Raw genomic sequence first — 19851 nt, forward strand, 5'->3', positions numbered from 1 at the left:
GTGGAAAGAACTTTCCAAAACCAAAGCTGGGATTGTGTCAGAATGTGCTGTTCGAGAAATGTGGTTATATGCTTGGCCATGATGTGTTCAAGAAGTTTACATATTGTGCAAGTTAAGGAGATGGGTCTGAAGTTAGAGGGTTCACTCTTCCTTCCAGTTTTATGTACTGGAATAATTTTGGCGCTTTTCCATTCTTGGGGTAAAGCGCTTGTTGATAGCAATTTATTAAATAGTATGAATAAGTATTTGGCGATTCATTCGGCATATCGTTTGAGAAATATGTGTGGTATGTTGTCCTGGCCAGAAGCTTTTTTTTCTGTCTAGTTAAAGTAAAAGATTCAATATACCTGATTCACTTATATTTAAAGCGGCTAGAGGTAACCTATATAAAGGGACTATAGGAGCGAACTCATCATCATCAACTCTAAAAACAGATTTAAAATATTTATTCATGCTATTAGCATAGTTAAGGTCTTGAACTTGGGAGTTCTGGTTCTTGTTTTGTTTTTTTGAGTTTGAGAAAGTTCAAAAATTTTTTTGGGGGGGAGGTTTTGTGAAAATTGGGTAGAGCATTTGTGAAATAGTTGGTTTTAGCTGAAATGGCTTCAGCGAAACGACTTTTGAGTCCAGGTGTGCGTTTCATCTTCGATGATTTTATTAGTCGTTTAACTTTACGTTTGGCATCAATCACGTCTCGTGTTATCCAAGGGTCCTGCTTTCTGCTTAGTTTTGTTTTCCTCGGTACATAATTCTGAATACAGAAGAAAACAGTGCGTTTGAATCTGCATGATAAGGACTCAATATTTGCCGAAGGCTGATTTGATATTTCTTCAAATGCCGTGACCTCATAAATAAGGTGATCGAGGATATTGAAATCTCTAGCATTAGTGTAACGTGATAGATAATTTTACACTTAGTGGGAGGCTCTGTATTATAAATAGGAAGAGTGTGTAGGACTGATCTGTGGTCAGATATGCCATCAATATATTCGATTTCTGCCTGGTCTGCTGAAAAGTGGCTACTGAAAAATATTAGGTCAAGTATATTGGACGTTCTTCCTTGTAGACGTGTAGGCTTATTTACTACCTGACAAAGATAAAATTGAAGCATAGCATCTATAATTATTTCGGAACCAAGGCAATGAAACTGTAAGGATTGCCAGTTTATATCTGGCAGATTGAAATCTTCTATTAAGATTAGTCTTCTAGAGCCTAGAACATGGCGTTGTATGTAATCATACAAGGATGACACTGAGAGAAGATGGTCGGATGAAGGACTACGATACACACACCTCACTAAGATAACGCGAGGTGTGTGTATCGTTTTCAGTTTGCAAAAATTGCCTCAGCATCCTGAAGATCCGCCAGTACTGAGAAGTGAATTTTTTATTTATTAGAATAGCTACACCACCGCCACCTGTAGGCCAATCCTTGCGTATGATTGCGTAATCTGGAGGTGTAATCTCGCCATCCAATATCGGCTGATAACTAAGTTTCTGTCACTGCCATAAAATCTGGCTCAATTCCAACAAGCAGTGATTCGATTCAATATATTTTGTTCAGAATGCTGCGTACGTTAACATTTGAGAAAGTTATATGCGGCGCTTTGGTTTCCACCTGGGGCGTGGTTTCAGTGCCTGACCTGGAGGATTTTCTGTTTTTTTTTTTGGCTGTATGAAATGCTACGATCAGACACCTCGCCTTCAAAATCATCCGTGCGTTTTTGGTTGTCTGGACTGCTAAGATGAGGTGCAAGGGCTTCACAATCATTTATGTCATCCCAGCAGTATAACTGGCCATTTAGCGCAGTTTAATCTTAAACTAGCGACATTTTGTCTCCTCGTTCTTTTGTCGGTTTTGCTCAATTCCACAACTTTTTTCTTACTTTCCTCACCCGAGCTGAGAAGTGCTCGCCTATCGCGTAGTTAGAGCCCTTCAACTTGTGACAGTTTTTAATACTTTTACTTTGTCACGGTAGTCTAGCAGCTTAAGTATTGTGGGCCTAGTTTTATCCGTCGCTGGCCGTCCTAACCTGTGAATTCTTTCTGTGCTAACAGGTTCGATTTTAAGAATGTCCTTCGAATTTTTTTCATTCATTAGTTCATCAAGTGAAGCAGTATTTTCCTCTGGATCTTCTGGGACACCGTACACTAGTAGATTGGATCTTTGAGAACGGTTTTCCAAGTCCTGCACCCTAGATTCAAGAGAAGATACAACTTTTTGTACGTTAGCAACCTCATCAATACAGTTTGATATTTTGCTGTCAAGAGTAGCTAGAATTTCCAACTTCGCGTCGATGGATGCTAAGTGCCCATACTTAATTTCTTTAATATCCTCAGCAATCTTTTGTATTTGGTGCGCGAGTTGGGCGAGGTCGGGTCCCGGGTTGGTTTCAACATCACCGAGCAGCAGTAATATTTTCATAATGGTGCTGGCTAAATCGCAAGTTAACACACACAGCAGTCCGGGGCACGGCAGCACAACCAAATACGGGTTGCTCGAACGATAGCATTTTCCATAACATTTTCACACCTGCGTGAAAAAGAGGCGGTTAGCGATACGCATTCTGGTCGTGCCATCGTGCCCATTGGCCTAGGAAGATTCAGCTCCGGCTTTATTCTCCGAATTTGCAGTTCCCCCACCAGGGTTGCACCGTTGACGCCTAGTGAAGCAAAGACAGAGCGGCCTTGCCTGCAGTGCCAACAATCCGGAATCGGAATTATCTATCACTATTACAGTCATGCTAAAGATTAGAATATCCTCGATCACCTTATTTATGAATTCACGGCATTTGAAGAAATATCAAATCAGCCTTCGGCAATGTCATATATCCCCTCTTGATTTTTTTTTTATCTCAAATCCATACAAATTTATTTATACAAGTACCAGCAGCCCCTCAAGGGCATTACTGCATCGGGAGGGGGGGGGGGGGGGAAGCTACAATCGAAGGCCAATATACGTCTCAAGTGACCATATGACAAAAATCTTAACACAAGTAAGCACAGTTGGAGAAATATAGTAATTGACAAAATATGTAACACGGATAGGTCAACTCGACGGCAAATGGTCTTCAGGGTACGTGGTGTAAAATTCACTACACATTAAACGGAAATGGTAAACTGTCGCATGAAGCGCCATGCAAGCCAAAAGAAATGAATTAAACGGGACAATATGCATATACGGGAGACTGTAGTACATCATCATCATCATCATCATCAGCCTGACTATATCCACTGCAGGGCGAAGGCCTCTCCCATATTTCTCCACTTAACCCGGTTCTGTGCTAGCTGCATCCACTTGACCCCTGCGAACTTCTTAATCTCATCCGCCCACCTAACTTTCTGCCGCCCCCTGCTACGCTTTCCTTCCCTTGGAATCGAGTTTGTTACCCTCAGCGACCATCGGTTATCCTCTCTTCGCACTACATGTCCTGCCCATGTCCATTTCTTCTTCTTAATTTCCACTAGAATGTCGTTAACTTGAGTTATTTCTCTGACCCACTCTGCACGCTTTCTATCTCTTAATGTTACCCCTACCATTTTTCGTTCCATAGCCCTCTGGGTTGTCCTCAACTTAAGCAGAACTCTCTTGGTTAGCCTCCCCGTTTCAGCCCCATAGGTGAGTACAGGTAAGATGCAACTGTTGTATACTTTCCTCTTGAGCGATACCGGTAAGCTGCTAGTCATAATCTGCGAGTGCTTGCCAAATGCGATCCATCCCAATCTTATTCTTCTTGTTATTTCCTTTTCATGGTCCGGATCTGCGGTTACTACCTGTCCTAAGTAGATATATTCGCCTACTACTTCCAGTATTTCGCTACCTAATGTAAACTCCTGTTCCTTCCCGAGGCTGTTGAACATTACCTTAGTCTTCTGCATATTGATTTTCAAGCCTACCTTTCTACTTTTCCTGTCTAGGTCATCAATCATCATTTGCAGTTCATCCCCCGAGTTGCTTAGCAAGGCAATGTCATCAGCAAATCGCAGATTACTGAGGTATTCTCCATCTAGCCTCATCCCTAACTGCTCCCATTCCAAGTCTCTGAATACTTCCTCTAAACAAGCTGTGAATAGTACTCGGGAGATTGCGTCTCCTTGCCTAACACCTTTCTTTATGAGAATTTTGTTACTTTCTTTATGCAGAACTATGGTTGCTGTGCAGCCACTATATATATATTCCAGCACTTTCACGTACGGCTCGTCTACCCCCTGATTTCGCAATGCCTGCATCACTGTTGTACAATAAAGGCAAATTCGGAATACGGTTTGCATTCACAAATGCTCTTGGAAAGCCCATGCCAGAGTGCGCATGCATGCAGAAGAACCAATTACGGTAAATGGCAGTTTGACAACGACTTCAAGGACTTTAAGCCCGTCATCACATCGTTTACAGGTGAAGTAGGGAGAGAAAAACAGAAAATCAGGAAGTTCTTCTTTATTCCTCTGAGACCAGAGTAAACTTGAAAAATATGTTATAATTTTGCAGTTAATTGGCGGTGGTGGGGGGGAGGGGTGCCAGCGGTTTCCAACCAAGTTTCCTTCAACATTTGTAATGCTGCTACAGAAGCTAAAATTAGCAGAAAGAAATCTTGCAGCGCCGTTTTGCACGCATTCAAGCTTTTCTATAAACTTAGAGCTTTGAGGGTCTCCTACCGCGCAAGCGTATTCGAGTACCGGAGGAAGATTGCTTATGGAAAGCAGTCGTTTTACTTTCTGGGGGCTTCAAAAATTTACGTCTAACGAGGTTTGACATACGAGATGACTTTAAAATTAAGTATTCAATAACGTTGCATGTGAAATGTTCTGAAAAATAGATCTTGAGATATTTGTAATAATGAACACTTCAAGAGTAGTACGCACGAATTATAGACTAAACTTACAGGAAAGCGTTTACGGGTCAGTACCACAAGTTGACATTTAGCACTGTTCAATGGCGTACACAATGTAGTGCACCAAGATGAATTTTGTTCAGGAAATTCTGCAAACTGCTAACATCTCAATCATTTTCTGCATTCCTGTAAATGGCACAACAATCCGCATATAAATTCAATATACATTCTAAATTTTGGACAATGTCATTAATCAACACTTAAAATAACAAAGGCTCTAAACCACACACGAGGCGCATACCAAAGGTTACGGGGACATCTGCTGATTTAGTTGCGTTTATTGAAACATGCAGTGTTCGCTCAGACAGCAATTTCTAATGACATCCACTATTGTTGTTGTATACTGAGACTAGATAATTTATGGAACAGCAATGCATGAAGAACAATATCTAAAGCTTTCTGGAAATCCAAAAAATACGATCTACCTGAAATCTAAGTTCGAAAGACTACAAGAGGCCATGGGAGAACTCTATTAGTTGAGTCGTACATGACAAGCAGGCCTGAATCTATGTTGAGAATTCGAAAAGAAATTATTGTTTGAAGGTGTTTCATCGCAGTACTGTATATGATGTCTTCCATTCTTTGGCAACTTACGCATGATGAAGAAATATGCCTGTAGTTTTCTACTACACTTTTGGAACCGCTTTTGTGAATACCAAAGAAGTGGGCTACCTTCCACTCCGCAGGTAATGAAATGGTAATTGTGGTTTATCAAGCAGAGGTGCTAAAGATGCGGAAAAGCTTGTAAGCAAGATTTTATTACCCGCGACGGAGTACCACCAGAACCGTAAGCCAATTTGTTGTTCAGATTGGAAAGCAGCTTGAGAACACTTCTACGATAGAAACCATATGCATATTCTCTTGGTCTATTTCCTGCATTTCAGGCACTTCACCAGTCTATGTCTCAGAAAAAGAACACCTGTAATATATAAATTCAGACAGCAAGCCTTCTCATAATTATTCAGGACGGTTTTTCCGCCAACTGATAAACTAGGGAGTGATAAATAATCTATTGAATTTACTGATCAACTGATAAAGTATTGATTTTAACATATTTCCAAAATCCTTCAGGATCAACCCTCAACCCTCTTTTAAAATTGTTATTGCGATGCTCTAAATACGAAGCATACATTCTGGGTTTCGTGTTAGTAAGTGAGCGAATTTTCTTATCCAATTAGGGTTTATCTTTCCCGCGCCTAGTTGTCAAAAGATGGGAAGATATGTGTAATTAAATCAAAGCCAATCCTTTATCTCTAAAAAAAATCTCAGCTTGATCTATGTCCACTGACTGGCTGACCTCATAAAAATAAGAAAAAATGAGAAAGTTCTCGTGATAAAGACATGTAATTCCTCCGGTCGTAGAAAAAGAACATTCTCGGGTATTTACGGGCTGATCTAACTGAAGCGACACTACACGTGACCACAACCCAATCCTGATCATTGATATTGTAACGTAACGTTACACAGAAGGCGCTGTGGCACTGTGACACCGAAGAACACCAACAGCCAGTCAGGGCAGCACGAAAGCGGAGCACCGTTTCGCTTCGTCGTCTTCTCCGAATCGCCGGTTCAAATCTTCGTCGTCTATGAATGGCATATGTGTCATTGCCCCCCTTCTTGGCAGCATCGCCTCGATGCTGCAAATGCTGCTTGATGCGATGAGCTGACAGATGTTATTCTAGGTTGGTGTGGGATACCACAACACAAAACGGGGCACCATCAGTCTCAAGAATAGTCAGCGGGGCGATCGTGGTAGGGTTTCATCCGGACGACGTGTACAACATCAGTGAACTTGCGTCGTCTGCGGCTTGAGGGATCTTGGGTCGCGGATTCAACTTCGTAAGTAACGTCGCTGAGGCGGCGGAGGACACGATATGGACCGAAGTACCGGCGCAGCAATTTTTCAGACAACCCACGATGACGAACGGGCGTCCAAATCCAGACATAGTCTCCAGGCTCGTAGGCAGCGAAGCGCCGTCCCTTGTTGTAACGGTCAGCGTCTAGTTGCTGTTGTAGGTATATGCGCTGCCTTGCCAGCTGCCGTGCTTCTTCCGCACGCTGGGTAAAACTAGCGATGTCCAGGTCAAGCTCACCTTCGTCGTCGGTGTATACGGGCAGCATTGTATCCAGTGGAGTGGTCACTCGACGGCCGAAGACAAGCTCGAAGGGTGTGAGCCGCGTCGTCTCCTGAAGTGCCGTATTATATGCGAACGTGGCATATGGGAGGATTTGATCCCAGGTCTTATGTTCTATATCCACGTACATAGACAGCATGTCGGCCAGAGTTCTGTTTAGCCGTTCCACCAAGCCATTAGTTTGCGGGTGGTATGCCGTGGCCCGTCTATGGCTAGTATGTGTAAGGTTCAGTACAGCCTTAGTCAGGCGGGCCGTAAAAGCTGCCCCGCGGTCGGTAATGATAACAGCCGGAGCGCCATGACGCAACACGATGTCGTGGACAAAAAACTCTGCGACTTCGGTGGCAGTTCCATTTGTGAGCGACGCGGTTTCAGCATATCGGGTCAAGTAGTCTGTCGCGACAACAATCCAACGCTTTCCATTAGTTGACTTCGGGAAAGGACCGAGAAGATCCATTCCCACTTGTTGGAATGGAGTTTGCGGTGGAGCGATCAACTGAAGAAATCCAGCTGGTTTCACGGGTGGAGTCTTTCGGCGTTGACAGTCACGGCAGGTTTTAACGTAGGATCGTACTGAAGGTAATAATTTTGGCCAATAGTATTTCTCCCGAATTCTTGCAAGCGTACGACTAACTCCCAAGTGGCCGGCGGACGGTTCGTCGTGACAAGCGCTCAAGATGTCAGGCCGTAGGTGCGTAGGTACTACGAGTAGAAATGTCTCTCTTGATCTTTCAAAATTGCGCTTGTAGAGAACTCCACTTCGTAAAGCGTATGACTGCAAGCCACGACGAAAAACAAGCGGTACTCTACCACCGCGTCCTTCCAGATAATCGATGAGCGGCGCCAGCTCCGGGTCCTTGCGTTGAAGGTCAGCCATATGGGATTGAGTAATAGCCCCAATAAAGGGGAACTCGTCGGCGTTTTCTACTGCGGTGGAGTCCAATGGCGCGCGTGACAAGCAATCCGCATCTTGGTGTTTATGTCCCGACTTATAGACAACAGTAACGTCATACTCTTGAAGACGGAGGCTCCAACGAGCTAAGCGTCCAGACGGGTCTTTAAGGCTTGCCAGCCAGCACAAGGAATGATGGTCGCTGACAATACGGAAGGGTCGTCCGTACAAATATGGTCGAAACTTGCTGATGGCCCAGATTACCGCAAGGCACTCCTTCTCCGTTGTCGAATAGTTCGCCTCTGATCGTGAGAGTGTTCGACTCGCGTAGGCGATAACCCGTTCTACTCCGCCTTGCCACTGAATGAGTACCGCGCCGAGGCCAACGTTGCTGGCATCAGTATGTACGTCTGTTGCGGCGTCTTCATCGAAATGGGCGAGTATTGGGGGTTTGTGTAGGCGGCTTCTAAGCTCCTGGAAGGCTTGCTCTTGATCGTCTCCCCACAGGAAGGGTATGTCATCTCTGGTTAGTGCTGTCAGTGGTTCAGCTATCTTAGAAAAATCTTGGACGAAGCGTCGATAGTACGAACAAAGACCTAGAAATCGTCGAAGTGCCTTTTTGTCGGTAGGACGTGGAAAATTTGACACTGCGGTAGTCTTCTCGGGATCAGGGAGAACGCCCTGTGCACTGACAACATGGCCGAGGAAGCGTAGTTCTTTGAAAGCAAAGTGGCATTTCTCAGGCTTGATCGTTAGTTGCGCGCCTTTGAGTGCTTGAAGCACGATGCGCAACCTGTCCAAGTGTTGCTCGAAAGTAGGCGAGAAAATAACAACATCATCTAAGTACACCAAGCACGACTGCCACTTGAGACCTGATAAAACCGTGTCCATCATACGTTGGAACGTGGCCGGTGCAGAGCAAAGACCAAACGGAAGCACCTTAAACTCGTATAGGCCGTCGGGCGTCACAAATGCAGTCTTCTCTCTGTCTCTCTGATCCACCTCGATTTGCCAGTATCCGCTTTTGAGGTCTAATGAGGAGAAGTACCTGGCGTCGCGTAGCCGGTCGAGGGCATCATCAATCCTGGGCAGCGGATAGACGTCCTTTTTAGTCACGTTATTTAACTTTCGGTAATCGACACAGAATCTCAAGGTGCCATCTTTCTTTTTGACAAGGACCACTGGCGATGCCCATGGGCTCGTCGAAGGCTGGATCACGTCGTCCGCAAGCATTTCATCCACTTGCATTTTAATGGCGTCACGTTCCTTAGGAGAACCCCGGTACGGGCGCTGGCATACCGGTAACGTGGTCTCATCGGTGATGATGCGGTGCTTGGCGACAGGAGTACGACCGACCTTAGAGCCTGTGGCGAAGCAGTCTGCGAAATCGCTCAGAAGAGCCGAGAGAAGATTCCTCTGATCGGGCCTCAAGTCGGGTTTAATTTTAACGGTCTGCAGAGCATGACAAGGTGCGGCCTCCTCTTTAGGGTTCGCTCCGGTGGTGCATAAATGAGGCAAGGCAGTAACATCGTGAAGGACGGCAACAGCCGTGTCCTTGGCGAGATGCCGCATCTCCTTAGCAAAATTTGTCAGGAGGACAGTAGCACAACTGTTCTGGAGTTGTACGAGTCCTCGAGCAACGGCTAATTCCTTCTCGAGTAGTAGCGGAAGGTGCCCATCCGCGATGCCCTCGTAATCGTGGAATAAGTCATGCTTTACAAGAACCAACACACTAGAACGTGCCGGAACCCTCACGTCATCGTCGACTATACGCAAAACGTTCAGACCCGGATCTTCGTTTTCAATGCGCGCCACGGCTCGTTTCGTCGAAAAGGAAACACGCGCTTCTTTCAGGTCAATGACAGCGCCGTTGGTCTGCAGGAAGTCTAGACCAAGGATCAAGTCTTTCGAACACTCAGGAAGCACGATAAATTCTCCGACATACACAAAACCACGGATTCCGACCCGCGCTGTGCACTTGCCTGCAGGTTCGATCAAGTGGCTTCCCGCCGTGCGAATTTTCGGGCCGGACCAATGTGTCAAAACTTTCTTCAATTCTCGGGCGAGACCGCGGCTCATTACTGAATAATCCGCACCAGTGTCGAGTAACGCGGTGACATCCACTCCATCAATCGTTACACATAAATCGGAGGTAGTATGCCGGATGCTGTCGCTACCTGACACAAGCGAAATCTCGTCGGGTCGGCATGACGATGACGGAGGATCTTCACATTTCCCGACATCAGCGACCCTGCCTCCGAAGGCCGCTGGTATTAGTTTTCCCGGCTAGGGCTGGGAGAGGAGCGGCGTCGGGAAGAGTGGGGACTTGTCGAACGGTAGCTCGTCGGGGACGTAGACCGACGCTCTTGGTAACCGGACGTGACGGGATACTGTCGCGCTGCAAGGTCGCTTGCAATCTCAGTAGGCCGTTCGTCATACCGAGGGTGGAGTTCCTCCGAGGCGAAACCCCGCATGTTGACGCGGCGGTACGGGCATGCCCGGTAAAGGTGACTGGCTTCCCCGCAATGATAGCACAGGGGGCGACGGTCCCGGGGCCGCCATACTTGACGGGGTCGCTGGTACATTGGCGGAGGGGAGTACTGAGGCCCCATGCGGCTCCATGCGAGACCCTCCATGCGAGGACCCTGCGGCTCCATTGCTGGAGCTGCGGCGTTGATACTATGGTCCGGCGGGGGAGCCCTACGTAAGACGGATGCGTAGGTGGGCCTCGCGTCGATCGTCTGGTGGGGAACGTGCTGCTGGGGAACGCGCTGCTGGGGAACGTCAGCAACTTGCTGAGCTGCCATACGCACCTCGTCCCGGACGACTTCAGCCAGTGAAGGAAAAGCTGTTGTGTTGCAAGGCATCCGGAGCGCTTGCAGTTCCTCCCGCACGACAGAACGGATGAGATTTCGTAGTGCGTCCATGTCGCTGCCGATATGCACAGGAGGTGCGTCGGACCCAATGATGTTCACGTCACGGTTGTACTGACGGGCTCGGTGTTGCAGCGTTGTCTCCATGGTCGCTGCCTCGCTGAGAAACTCCGCCACAGTGCGCGGTGGACTGCGCACCAGTCCCGCGAAAAGTTCTTGTTTAACGCCCCGCATCAGGTGACGCAGTTTCTTATCTTCAGGCATTTGTGGGTCTGCACGCTTGAAAAGGCGTGTCATGTCCTCAAAGAACATACGCACGCTCTCGTTCGGGCGCTGATTGCGCGAGTGTAGCGCAGCTTCTGCTCGCTCCCGGCGGTCGGCGCTAGGAAAGGTGGCTTTGAAATCACGACAGAAGGCTGCCCAGGATGGGAAGGCAGCCTCATGGTTTTCAAACCATGTCCGTGCAGACTCTTCAAGAGCGAAGTACACGTTGTGGAGCTTGCGCTCATCAGTCCACCCGTTGTAACGAGCAACTCGCTCGTAGTTCTCAAGCCAGTCCTCGGCGTCCTCGAACACGTCACCATGAAAGGAGGGGGGTGTTCGCGGCTGATGACACAGGATGTGGGTGGGAAGCCTGCTCTCAGATGTCATTGCAGCAGGTTCTACGGCCGTCTGAGGATGCGTCGTCCTGGTAGCGGCCGGAAGGGGTCCGAATTCAGGGGGCTCTCCACGTAGGCGGCGGCCGACACGTTGATGTACGGGGGTAAGCTCCGTATTGACAGGCTGATTATGCAGGACTGGATCGATACCCCGCACCTCCACCAGATTTGTAACGTAACGTTACACAGAAGGCGCTGTGGCACTGTGACACCGAAGAACACCAACAGCCAGTCAGGGCAGCACGAAAGCGGAGCACCGTTTCGCTTCGTCGTCTTCTCCGAATCGCCGGTTCAAATCTTCGTCGTCTATGAATGGCATATGTGTCAATATCAGGGATGATAGATGGATAGATAGGGATGAGGATGGAAGGCAGGGATGTTAACCAGAACTGCACAAGAATACCGAATTAGGCGAATTGATGCGTTTGCATTGTACGAACGTAGCGAAAAGAAGACAAGGACAAAATATAAGGGAATCAGACACGCGCGCTTACTGACAACCGATTTTTTATTGGCAATGCTAACAGAATATATATATATATATATATATATATATATATATATATATATATATATATATATATAGTTCTTGCCCAGTATATATTCTGTTAGCATTTCTAATACAAAGATAGTTGTAAGGGCTCGTGTCTGTTTCCCTTATATTTTGTCCTTATCTTCTTTGCGCTACCATCCTACAATGCATATTAACCAGACAAACCTTCAGCTGGCTATCCCACACTGGGGAGTAGGGATAAGGGGATGAAATCCCAAGTGATGATAGTTACATTTTGGACCAACGGCACAGGTCTAGTAAAAACACAAATTGAAATTGCTGGCAGAAGAATGATCCCGTCGCGTTCTTTGAGACAAGGATTCCGTTATATCATTAGCTCTAATAAGTTCTGAAAATGCTAGAGGTAGGGCAGTGGAATCTGTTATTACAGGTTTTCCATTTTCACACTCAACGGCAGGCATGTCAAAACCTCTCCTAAGTATAAACTGAATATTTACGGCAGTTAAAAATTTGTTAGCTCGGCAAATGATTCGGGATTACTGGAACTAGGAGGCCAGTTAAGAGACCAGCCAGTGAGGTAATTGTCGTTGCTCATTCTAACCCTGCACCATACGAATTCAGTATAATTCAAGAAGTAGGTAGTTCACTACTGTGAAGGCGTTCATTAGGACTGTATGTGCGATAGTTTGAGCGGTTATCGATGCAATTTTATGTTATCTGAATAGTTCGATCAATTTTACCTTTTTGCGCATATATTCCACTATTGAAAGAAAGACTTACAATAAACGCAAAAAATCCATCACATATGCTGCGTACTTTAACTCGGGAAAAACTGAACCTGTGACTTATTAAAGACTAGTTGAACCGCCGTTTTTTTATTTGACATGACAAGTTGTAACTCTCTTTGGAACTCTTGGAAGGAATTTATGGGTTCCTTCAAAGACCCGACATACGGCCTAAGTTCACATGAGTTTTTTTTTTCTCATCTAATCACATAGGACAGTGGATGTTCAAAACATCAGCCACTATTTCGGTTTCGTGCGACATATTCCAATTGTCGTTTATCACAAAATGCCTCCGAGCAGGGTCACATTTTCGAGGAATGTTGCAACCAATTGAAAGAATAAGCATTAACGGTAATGGAGAGCAGCGCGACCACGGATGCCCGTACTGTTGACAGCGAATAAAGGACAAAAACCAAAGGTAAAACACTAAAAGCAACACATGCTCCCATTGTGTTGGTTTGTTCCCTTTATCTTATTCTCGTGTCCTCTTTTGCGGAGTTGTAACATTCCTGATAGCCCCGCCGGTGTGGCGCAGTGGCTACGACGCTCGACTTGTGTTCCGAAGTGTGCGGGATCGAATCCCGGCTTCGGCGGCCATTTTTCGATGCAGGCGAAAAGCAAAGCGTCCATGTGCAGTGGAATGTCAGTGCACGTTAAAGAACCCCAGGTGGTCGAAATTTAAAAATTCCTCCACTACGGCGTCTCACATAGCCTGAGTCACTTTGGGACGTTAAACCCCACGAACAAACCAACCAACCTTAACGTTCCTGATAACTGCCGAAATTTGGCACATGTCATTGCTTTTCTGGGTTATATTAAATACTTGAGCTTTCTATTCTGTCTTTTCTGAAGTGAGGTAACTAAGATATATTCGGAATCATTTTGTTTTAGGCATAGATTAGGATGGCTACAGGGAACCTAATGATGCTCTCCCTTAGTCGCATTTTGCTTAGTAAAGCGCCGAGGTGATCCATGTTTTTTGATGTCTTTTTCATGGCAACGTCTATTGTTTTCAAAGAGAAATGCTGTGTCCATCATTTCTGCAGCATATATATCATGGGTTACAATATTGGCGTCATTTTTAGTATTGAAGCTGTTCCACTGAAGCGCTTGAACCAATGAGTAGAAGCATTTTCTTGAGATTAGCTTGGAGTTGAATACGACTGCACATTTCAACGCGTGTCGCAAGGAGTTTCAGAAAAGAAAAGATTGAGTGAAGGCCACTGATCTCGCATAAGGAAGAGCTGGTGTGAAAGGCCCTCGAATCTGTGTCTACAGTGAAAATATATAATAAACTAGTGCTCTTTAACGTTGACCTTGAAGTCGACTGCCCAATTTTTGCAGGTTTAGACTACATGCAATAATCTCTGCAGCCCTGCTGTCTGTGTTACTCGAAATGAAATCAGTAATTGTGCACCGTACAGCAACGCTAAGAGCACTAATAAGTTTGCAATACGCATAGCTTTGCTATCCAGCATCGCCTAATATAATCGAAAATTCTTCTGGAACACCAACGATTTCTGCTTCCCTTTAATATATTCTTCCTCCCTGGTTGTAAGGAGACTTATGCGGGGAAGAATAATCATGACAATAGGAGCGAGAATAAGCGTTCAATCATACTTTGAGAAAAAGAACAAAATCTATTTTGGAGAGAATCTAGAACGTATAAGTCCTCCACGTCGCGCATTACGTCAGGCACTGCGTGCGCGAAATAGCGAAAATACGACGTATCTCAGTGAATTCAATATGAAAATTCAGCTACCTACGTACATAGTATACAAAATGTTCACTACTCCGTTAAAGTACCTAAACTTTGTTTACGTCAGCATTCTAGCAGCTTCTTGTCATTATTTTTTTTCTCTCTCTATTTCGAACCAGAACACAGCAATATCGTTTGTGCTTAGCTAAAAATTTAGTGAACCTAAGCAGCTTTATGTTCGAGCTGAGTCAAATTTACATGGTCTAAAATTATAATTTGTTATTACTTTTGTTTTTTGAATGTGGTTTCACAAGGCGTTTTTTCTTTGCTTCGTTGTCAGGTGAGGAGATGGGATGGAAATGTTTGTCCCCCGTGATGTGATACCTGCTGGAAGGGCTCACCCGCACAATGCTTTTTTTTTTTTTTTTACTGCAGGCACGGAATGCTAAAAATAACAGCAGGCATCGAATACTTCGGCGGGATTCGCTGGGAACTGCTCGTGTGCTACATCTTCACCTGGTTCTTCATCTTCATCTGCACCGCGCAAGGCGTCGCCTCGGTCGGAAGGGTGCGTGCGCCGAAGTGGCATAGTAGTGTTGGATTCATACACACGTCAAGCACACTGTCTCTTCTCTCTTCGCAAAGCGTCTGTAGTAAAGTTTATATTGAACTTTGCTTACTATAGGTTTACACTTTTGCGGATTCTAATGTAGGACGAAATCACACACCGAAAAAAACTGTTTAACGGTTACGAACATTGCATATATTCAGACAATATTACACAAATATTCTTAGATGAAGTCTCTTTCTGCACCCTCCCGTCTGCACTGCTACCTCTATCTCTCCCATACGCTTCTCTGCAGAACTCACTCCCCGAACGTGCGCACAGCTTCGTAATCGTCGGCCCCTTTTTGTTCCGAATTTGAGCTCCGGGGTTACCGTTTGTTCTTTTTTATGCTTTACATCCTCCCCCAAAATGAGTGACCATTCAAAACTCATTTTATGCGTGTCTCCAAGGGATAGAGGAGGTGCAACGGGCGCCTTAAAATGGCACTGGATGGCATCTTAACCATGCATGACCCCACATGTCTATATCGCTCCGTGAAAACCTCCAAAATGCGAGCAGACTGCCACATAAGCTTCGGCGCATTTTCTTTCTGCGCGATCACCAAGTCGCCGACCATGATGACACTCGCGATGCTAGAAATGGAGAAGTGAACCGAGCTGAACTGAAGCAGGCCCTCCTTCAACCATCGCTTCCAAAACAAGTCCATGATCATTTGTCGCTATTTCCATCTTCGACCGAAGTCTGTTGTCATGGCCGAAGGAACTGACGCTGTTTTCTCTTTGTGCAAGGTGATAAACAGACTACCCGTTAGAAAATGGGAGGGTTTGAGAACTGATGGTTAATCTGGTTCTGCGGAGGCGTAAGCCAGAGTCCGAGAAATAATCGTAACCTTGACGTCTGTAAGCACTATGGGTAGCACCTTGAATTAGAGGCTTTGGTGTCCGAAGATTTTTCGTAGCGTTTCTTTGACTGTTTTCACTATTATCTCCAACCCGGCACTCCATTCCACTTCCAAATCACTCCAAAAATGATCATCCAATAAATACCTTTCCCCCATAGCCTTTGAAAAATGATCTATGCTCGCACTACGAACGGTGCGACGAGGCCCAAGTGGTCGAAGCAGCTCTGCTCGTTAATGAGCTGATCATAGTGGCCAGGGATATGGCAATCTACCAAACTGCGTTCCACTTCATCCCAAGGATCTTCCGTTCACAGTTCAGGGGTGTGGGTTCTTCGTCTCCAAACGCCGCATGGACTGCATCGAAATTCGAGGACCATTTCTTCAAGCTTATGGCTGCGTCGTTCATTATGTGGGTAGCTTCTGTGACTATTCGCAACGCCTCGATTACTGTAGCCGCTCCAGTCACCAGATAATCTACGTAAAAGGAGTACTTCATGAAGCTCATCTGTTTAGTAACTTTAATTGTGGTGCAATCTAGAAGCTAGAGGATGGTAGCGGTCAGCAAATACGTTTTGGCTGTAGTACCAAACGGTACCCGAGTCATTCTCCATACTTCAATATCCGGCAATTCTGAGGGGTTAGGCGACGGGCTGTGTACCAGAAGAACCACAGGGCATCTCTATCTGCAGGCTGCACGCTCATCTGGATAAACACTTTCTCGGTATCTGCCACGAGAGCGGCATTGTGTTGGCGAAATCGCACAAGAATTTGCGCCAAATCACTCACGAGGTTTGGTCCTTTTTCCAAGCGGTGATTGAGTGACCGTTTCCCCGGAGCGTGTGACGATGCGTCGAATACGACGCGAAGTTTCGTCGTGATTGCTTCACTATATGTACGACTGGCTGATGTGGCATGTAGTAAACTTCTTCGATCACCCGCACCGCATGCTCAGCCTCAAAATAACTCCTGATGTCTTTACTGTACCGTTCAGCGAGTTCTGTATTGCGGCATAGGAGCTTTGTCAGATTATTGAGCCGCAGAATTGTCTATTTTTGGTGTCATTCAGTCCTTCAGATCCATCTTTTCATGGTAAAGCAACTTCATAGCGGTGGCCGTTCTTTTCCAATTTTACTTCACTCAATGTTTATTTGTTGGGGTCTCTAAGGAATCTTTTACGCCGATGGCATCTAGTTCCCAGAAGTTCTGCATCGTATTGTTAACCTGGTGTGCCGTTTCGAAGCCTATTCTTAGTATGCAAACATTGTTTGCGAGTGTGAGGTTAGAAATCGTGCTGAGCGGAGCCTGGATGGTCCATCCCAACTTTGCATTCCCCGCTGCTAATCCTTCGCTTTCGTTGCATCTTTGAATCTTTCCGGTCATAAATTTACAGATGGTCGGTTCCAATTAGTAATCCAATACCTTGGACTGAAGACATGCCCGGATGGATCAGTTTATCTGTGAGCAGTTCTCTCGAGCATCCATATTGTGAACAAAACTGTGATATGCGGGCAACTGCCTGACGTCCTTGGATATGAAAGGCTCAATGGCCTCCATTGCTGTTCCGTGGTCTCCGTACTGACTCCGAAGGCGAAGTTCTACCCACCGGCAGCTTTGGATTTGCGAGGCCGCCGTCCTAAAGATGTTCATATGGCAATCGGTCTTTCCCAAACCTTCAAATCAAGTGTTTTTGAAACATCCGCTCGAATAAATGTTTTTGGTTTCCACCATCTATTACGCCATGCATGTAGCTATATTTGGTGCTTCCCAAAGCAAAGACAAAGCGTCATCAAAGCAAAGCGAAGACGTATCAAAAAGCAGCACGAGTTGAAAGCATTAGAAACGTGGCCATCTTCAGTTACAAAAACTAGAAATAGTTGCGAAAAAGCATGACAGGAACCGCTCTTTAGAGGGCACTTAGCGTCCCACTGCAAATTAATACCATGACAGAGACGGATCAGGACGACATCGATAGATGTTCATTGCGATGCCATAGACGTTCTTGTTCATTGCCTTGCGATCTGACCTACCAGCCAATGAATAAAAATTGCTAAAATATTTGTACAGGCTTCCTAGTGGCGCCAGTCACGGTAAATCTGCTTTGAAATTGAATTAAAAAACTCTCATGATCATTATAACTAGCCCAATTGTACTCAGTACAGGGCAAAGGCTTCCTTTCTAAGCTTTGCAGTTTATCCTACCCTGTCCTAGCTACATCCGCTTGAGCCCCGCAAGCTTCCCAATCTCCTGTACCCACCTAACGTTCTCCCGCCTCCTGCTACGCTTATAACTACCTTGGGATCAAGTCCGTCATCCTTATAGACTAGTTGGTATACCCTTCGCATTGCGAGACCTGCGGTGCCCATTTCCTTTTGAGCGTTATTAGTATATTATCAGCATGAGTTTCTTCCTCTAACCATTCGGCACATTTCCAATCTCTTGAAGTAATACCTGACGTTTTTTTCTCTGTACTGTCTGAGGGGTCCTGAGTTTAAGCAGTACCCTTTTCTTTACCCAGTACTATTATGCCTCATAGGTGAGTACCAGCAAGACACAGTTGTTATATACTTCCCACATTAGGCGTACTGGTAACCTCCCATTTATAATCTGATAGCAATTTCCGAATGCAGGCTAGCACAATCTCATTCATTTTGTTAGTTCCCTATCTCACTCCAGATCTGCAGCTATTAGTGGTCTTAAAGGGCCACTGCCCTGGGTATAACATTTTAAGCAAAGGAATTCGGCCTGCGCAGGCTAGATGACAGGACAGGAGAGCGAAAAACGTTCTGAGGGAACCGGAGGAGAGAAACATGACATAATCGGGTGATTGTGGTGGCTATAACTGTTTTATTAGTCATTCTCTTTAAAACATTTTTCCCTCTTGCATTCTGACCCGTGACTGTGAGGCCGAAGCCTCACAGTCACGGGTGAATAAAGTATTTTCAGCCAGGGGGTGGACAGTGGCCCTTTGTAGGCGTATTCCTTTAAAGAAAGGTGTTAGGCAAAGAGACACAATCTCCCCAGTACTATTCACAGCTTGTTTAGAGGAAGTATTCAGAGACTTGGAATGGGAGCAGTTAGGGATAAGGTTAGATGGAGAATACCTCAGTAATCTGCGATTTGCTGATGACATTGCCTTGATAAGCAACTCGGGGGATGAACTGCAAATAATGATTGATGACCTAGACAGGAAAAGTTGAAAGGTAGGCTTGAAAATCAATATGCAGAATACTAAGGTAATGTTCAGCAGCCTCGGGAAGGAACAGCAGTTTACATTAGGTCGCGAAGTACTGGAGGTAGTAGGCAAATATGTCTACTTAGGACAGGTAGTAACTGCAGATCCAGACCACGAAAGGTAAATAACTAGAAGAATACGATTGGGATGGAGCGCATTTGGCAAGCACTCGCAGATTATGACTAGCAGCTTACCGGTATCGCTCAAGAGGAAAGTATACAACAGTTGCATCTTGCCTGTACTCACCTATGGGGCTGAAACGTGGAGGCTAACCAAGTGAGTTCTATTTAAGTTGAGTACAACCCAGAGGGCAATGGAACGAAAAATGGTAGGGGTAACATTAAGAGATAGAAAGCGTGCAGAGTGGATCAGAGAAATAACTCGTTACCGAGATTCTAGTGGAAATTAAGAAGAAGAAATGGACATGGGCAGGACATGTAATGCGAAGAAAGGATAACCGATGGTCGCTGAGGGTAACAAACTGGATTCCAAGGGAAGGAAAGCGTAGCAGGGGGCGACAGAAAGTTAGGTGGGCGGATGAGATTAAGAAGTTCGCAGGGGTGAAGTGGGTGCAGCTAGCACAGAACCGGGTTAAGTGGAGAAATACGAGAGAGGCCTTCGCCCTGCAGTGGGTATAATCAAGCTGATGATGATGATGATGATGATGATGATGATGATGATGATGATTCCCTTACCACTTCCAGCT

The 19851-nt window shown here is 45.7% G+C and overlaps 1 protein-coding gene across 1 annotated transcript in view; it reads left to right on the forward strand.

Annotated features, from left to right (window-relative positions):
• Window positions 1–19851, forward strand: part of LOC146194656 (sodium- and chloride-dependent glycine transporter 2-like) — a 164074-nt gene that overhangs the window by 20726 nt on the left and 123497 nt on the right. The window contains exon 5 of the mRNA XM_084596611.1: window positions 14880–15012. Within this exon, the coding sequence (XP_084452737.1) occupies window positions 14880–15012 (133 nt within the window). The remainder of the gene's footprint in view (window positions 1–14879; window positions 15013–19851) is intronic.

This window comes from Amblyomma maculatum, chromosome 3 (genome assembly GCF_055883805.1).
Source record: "Amblyomma maculatum isolate TAMU_Amacu chromosome 3, ASM5588380v1, whole genome shotgun sequence".
NCBI lineage: Eukaryota > Metazoa > Arthropoda > Arachnida > Ixodida > Ixodidae > Amblyomma > Amblyomma maculatum.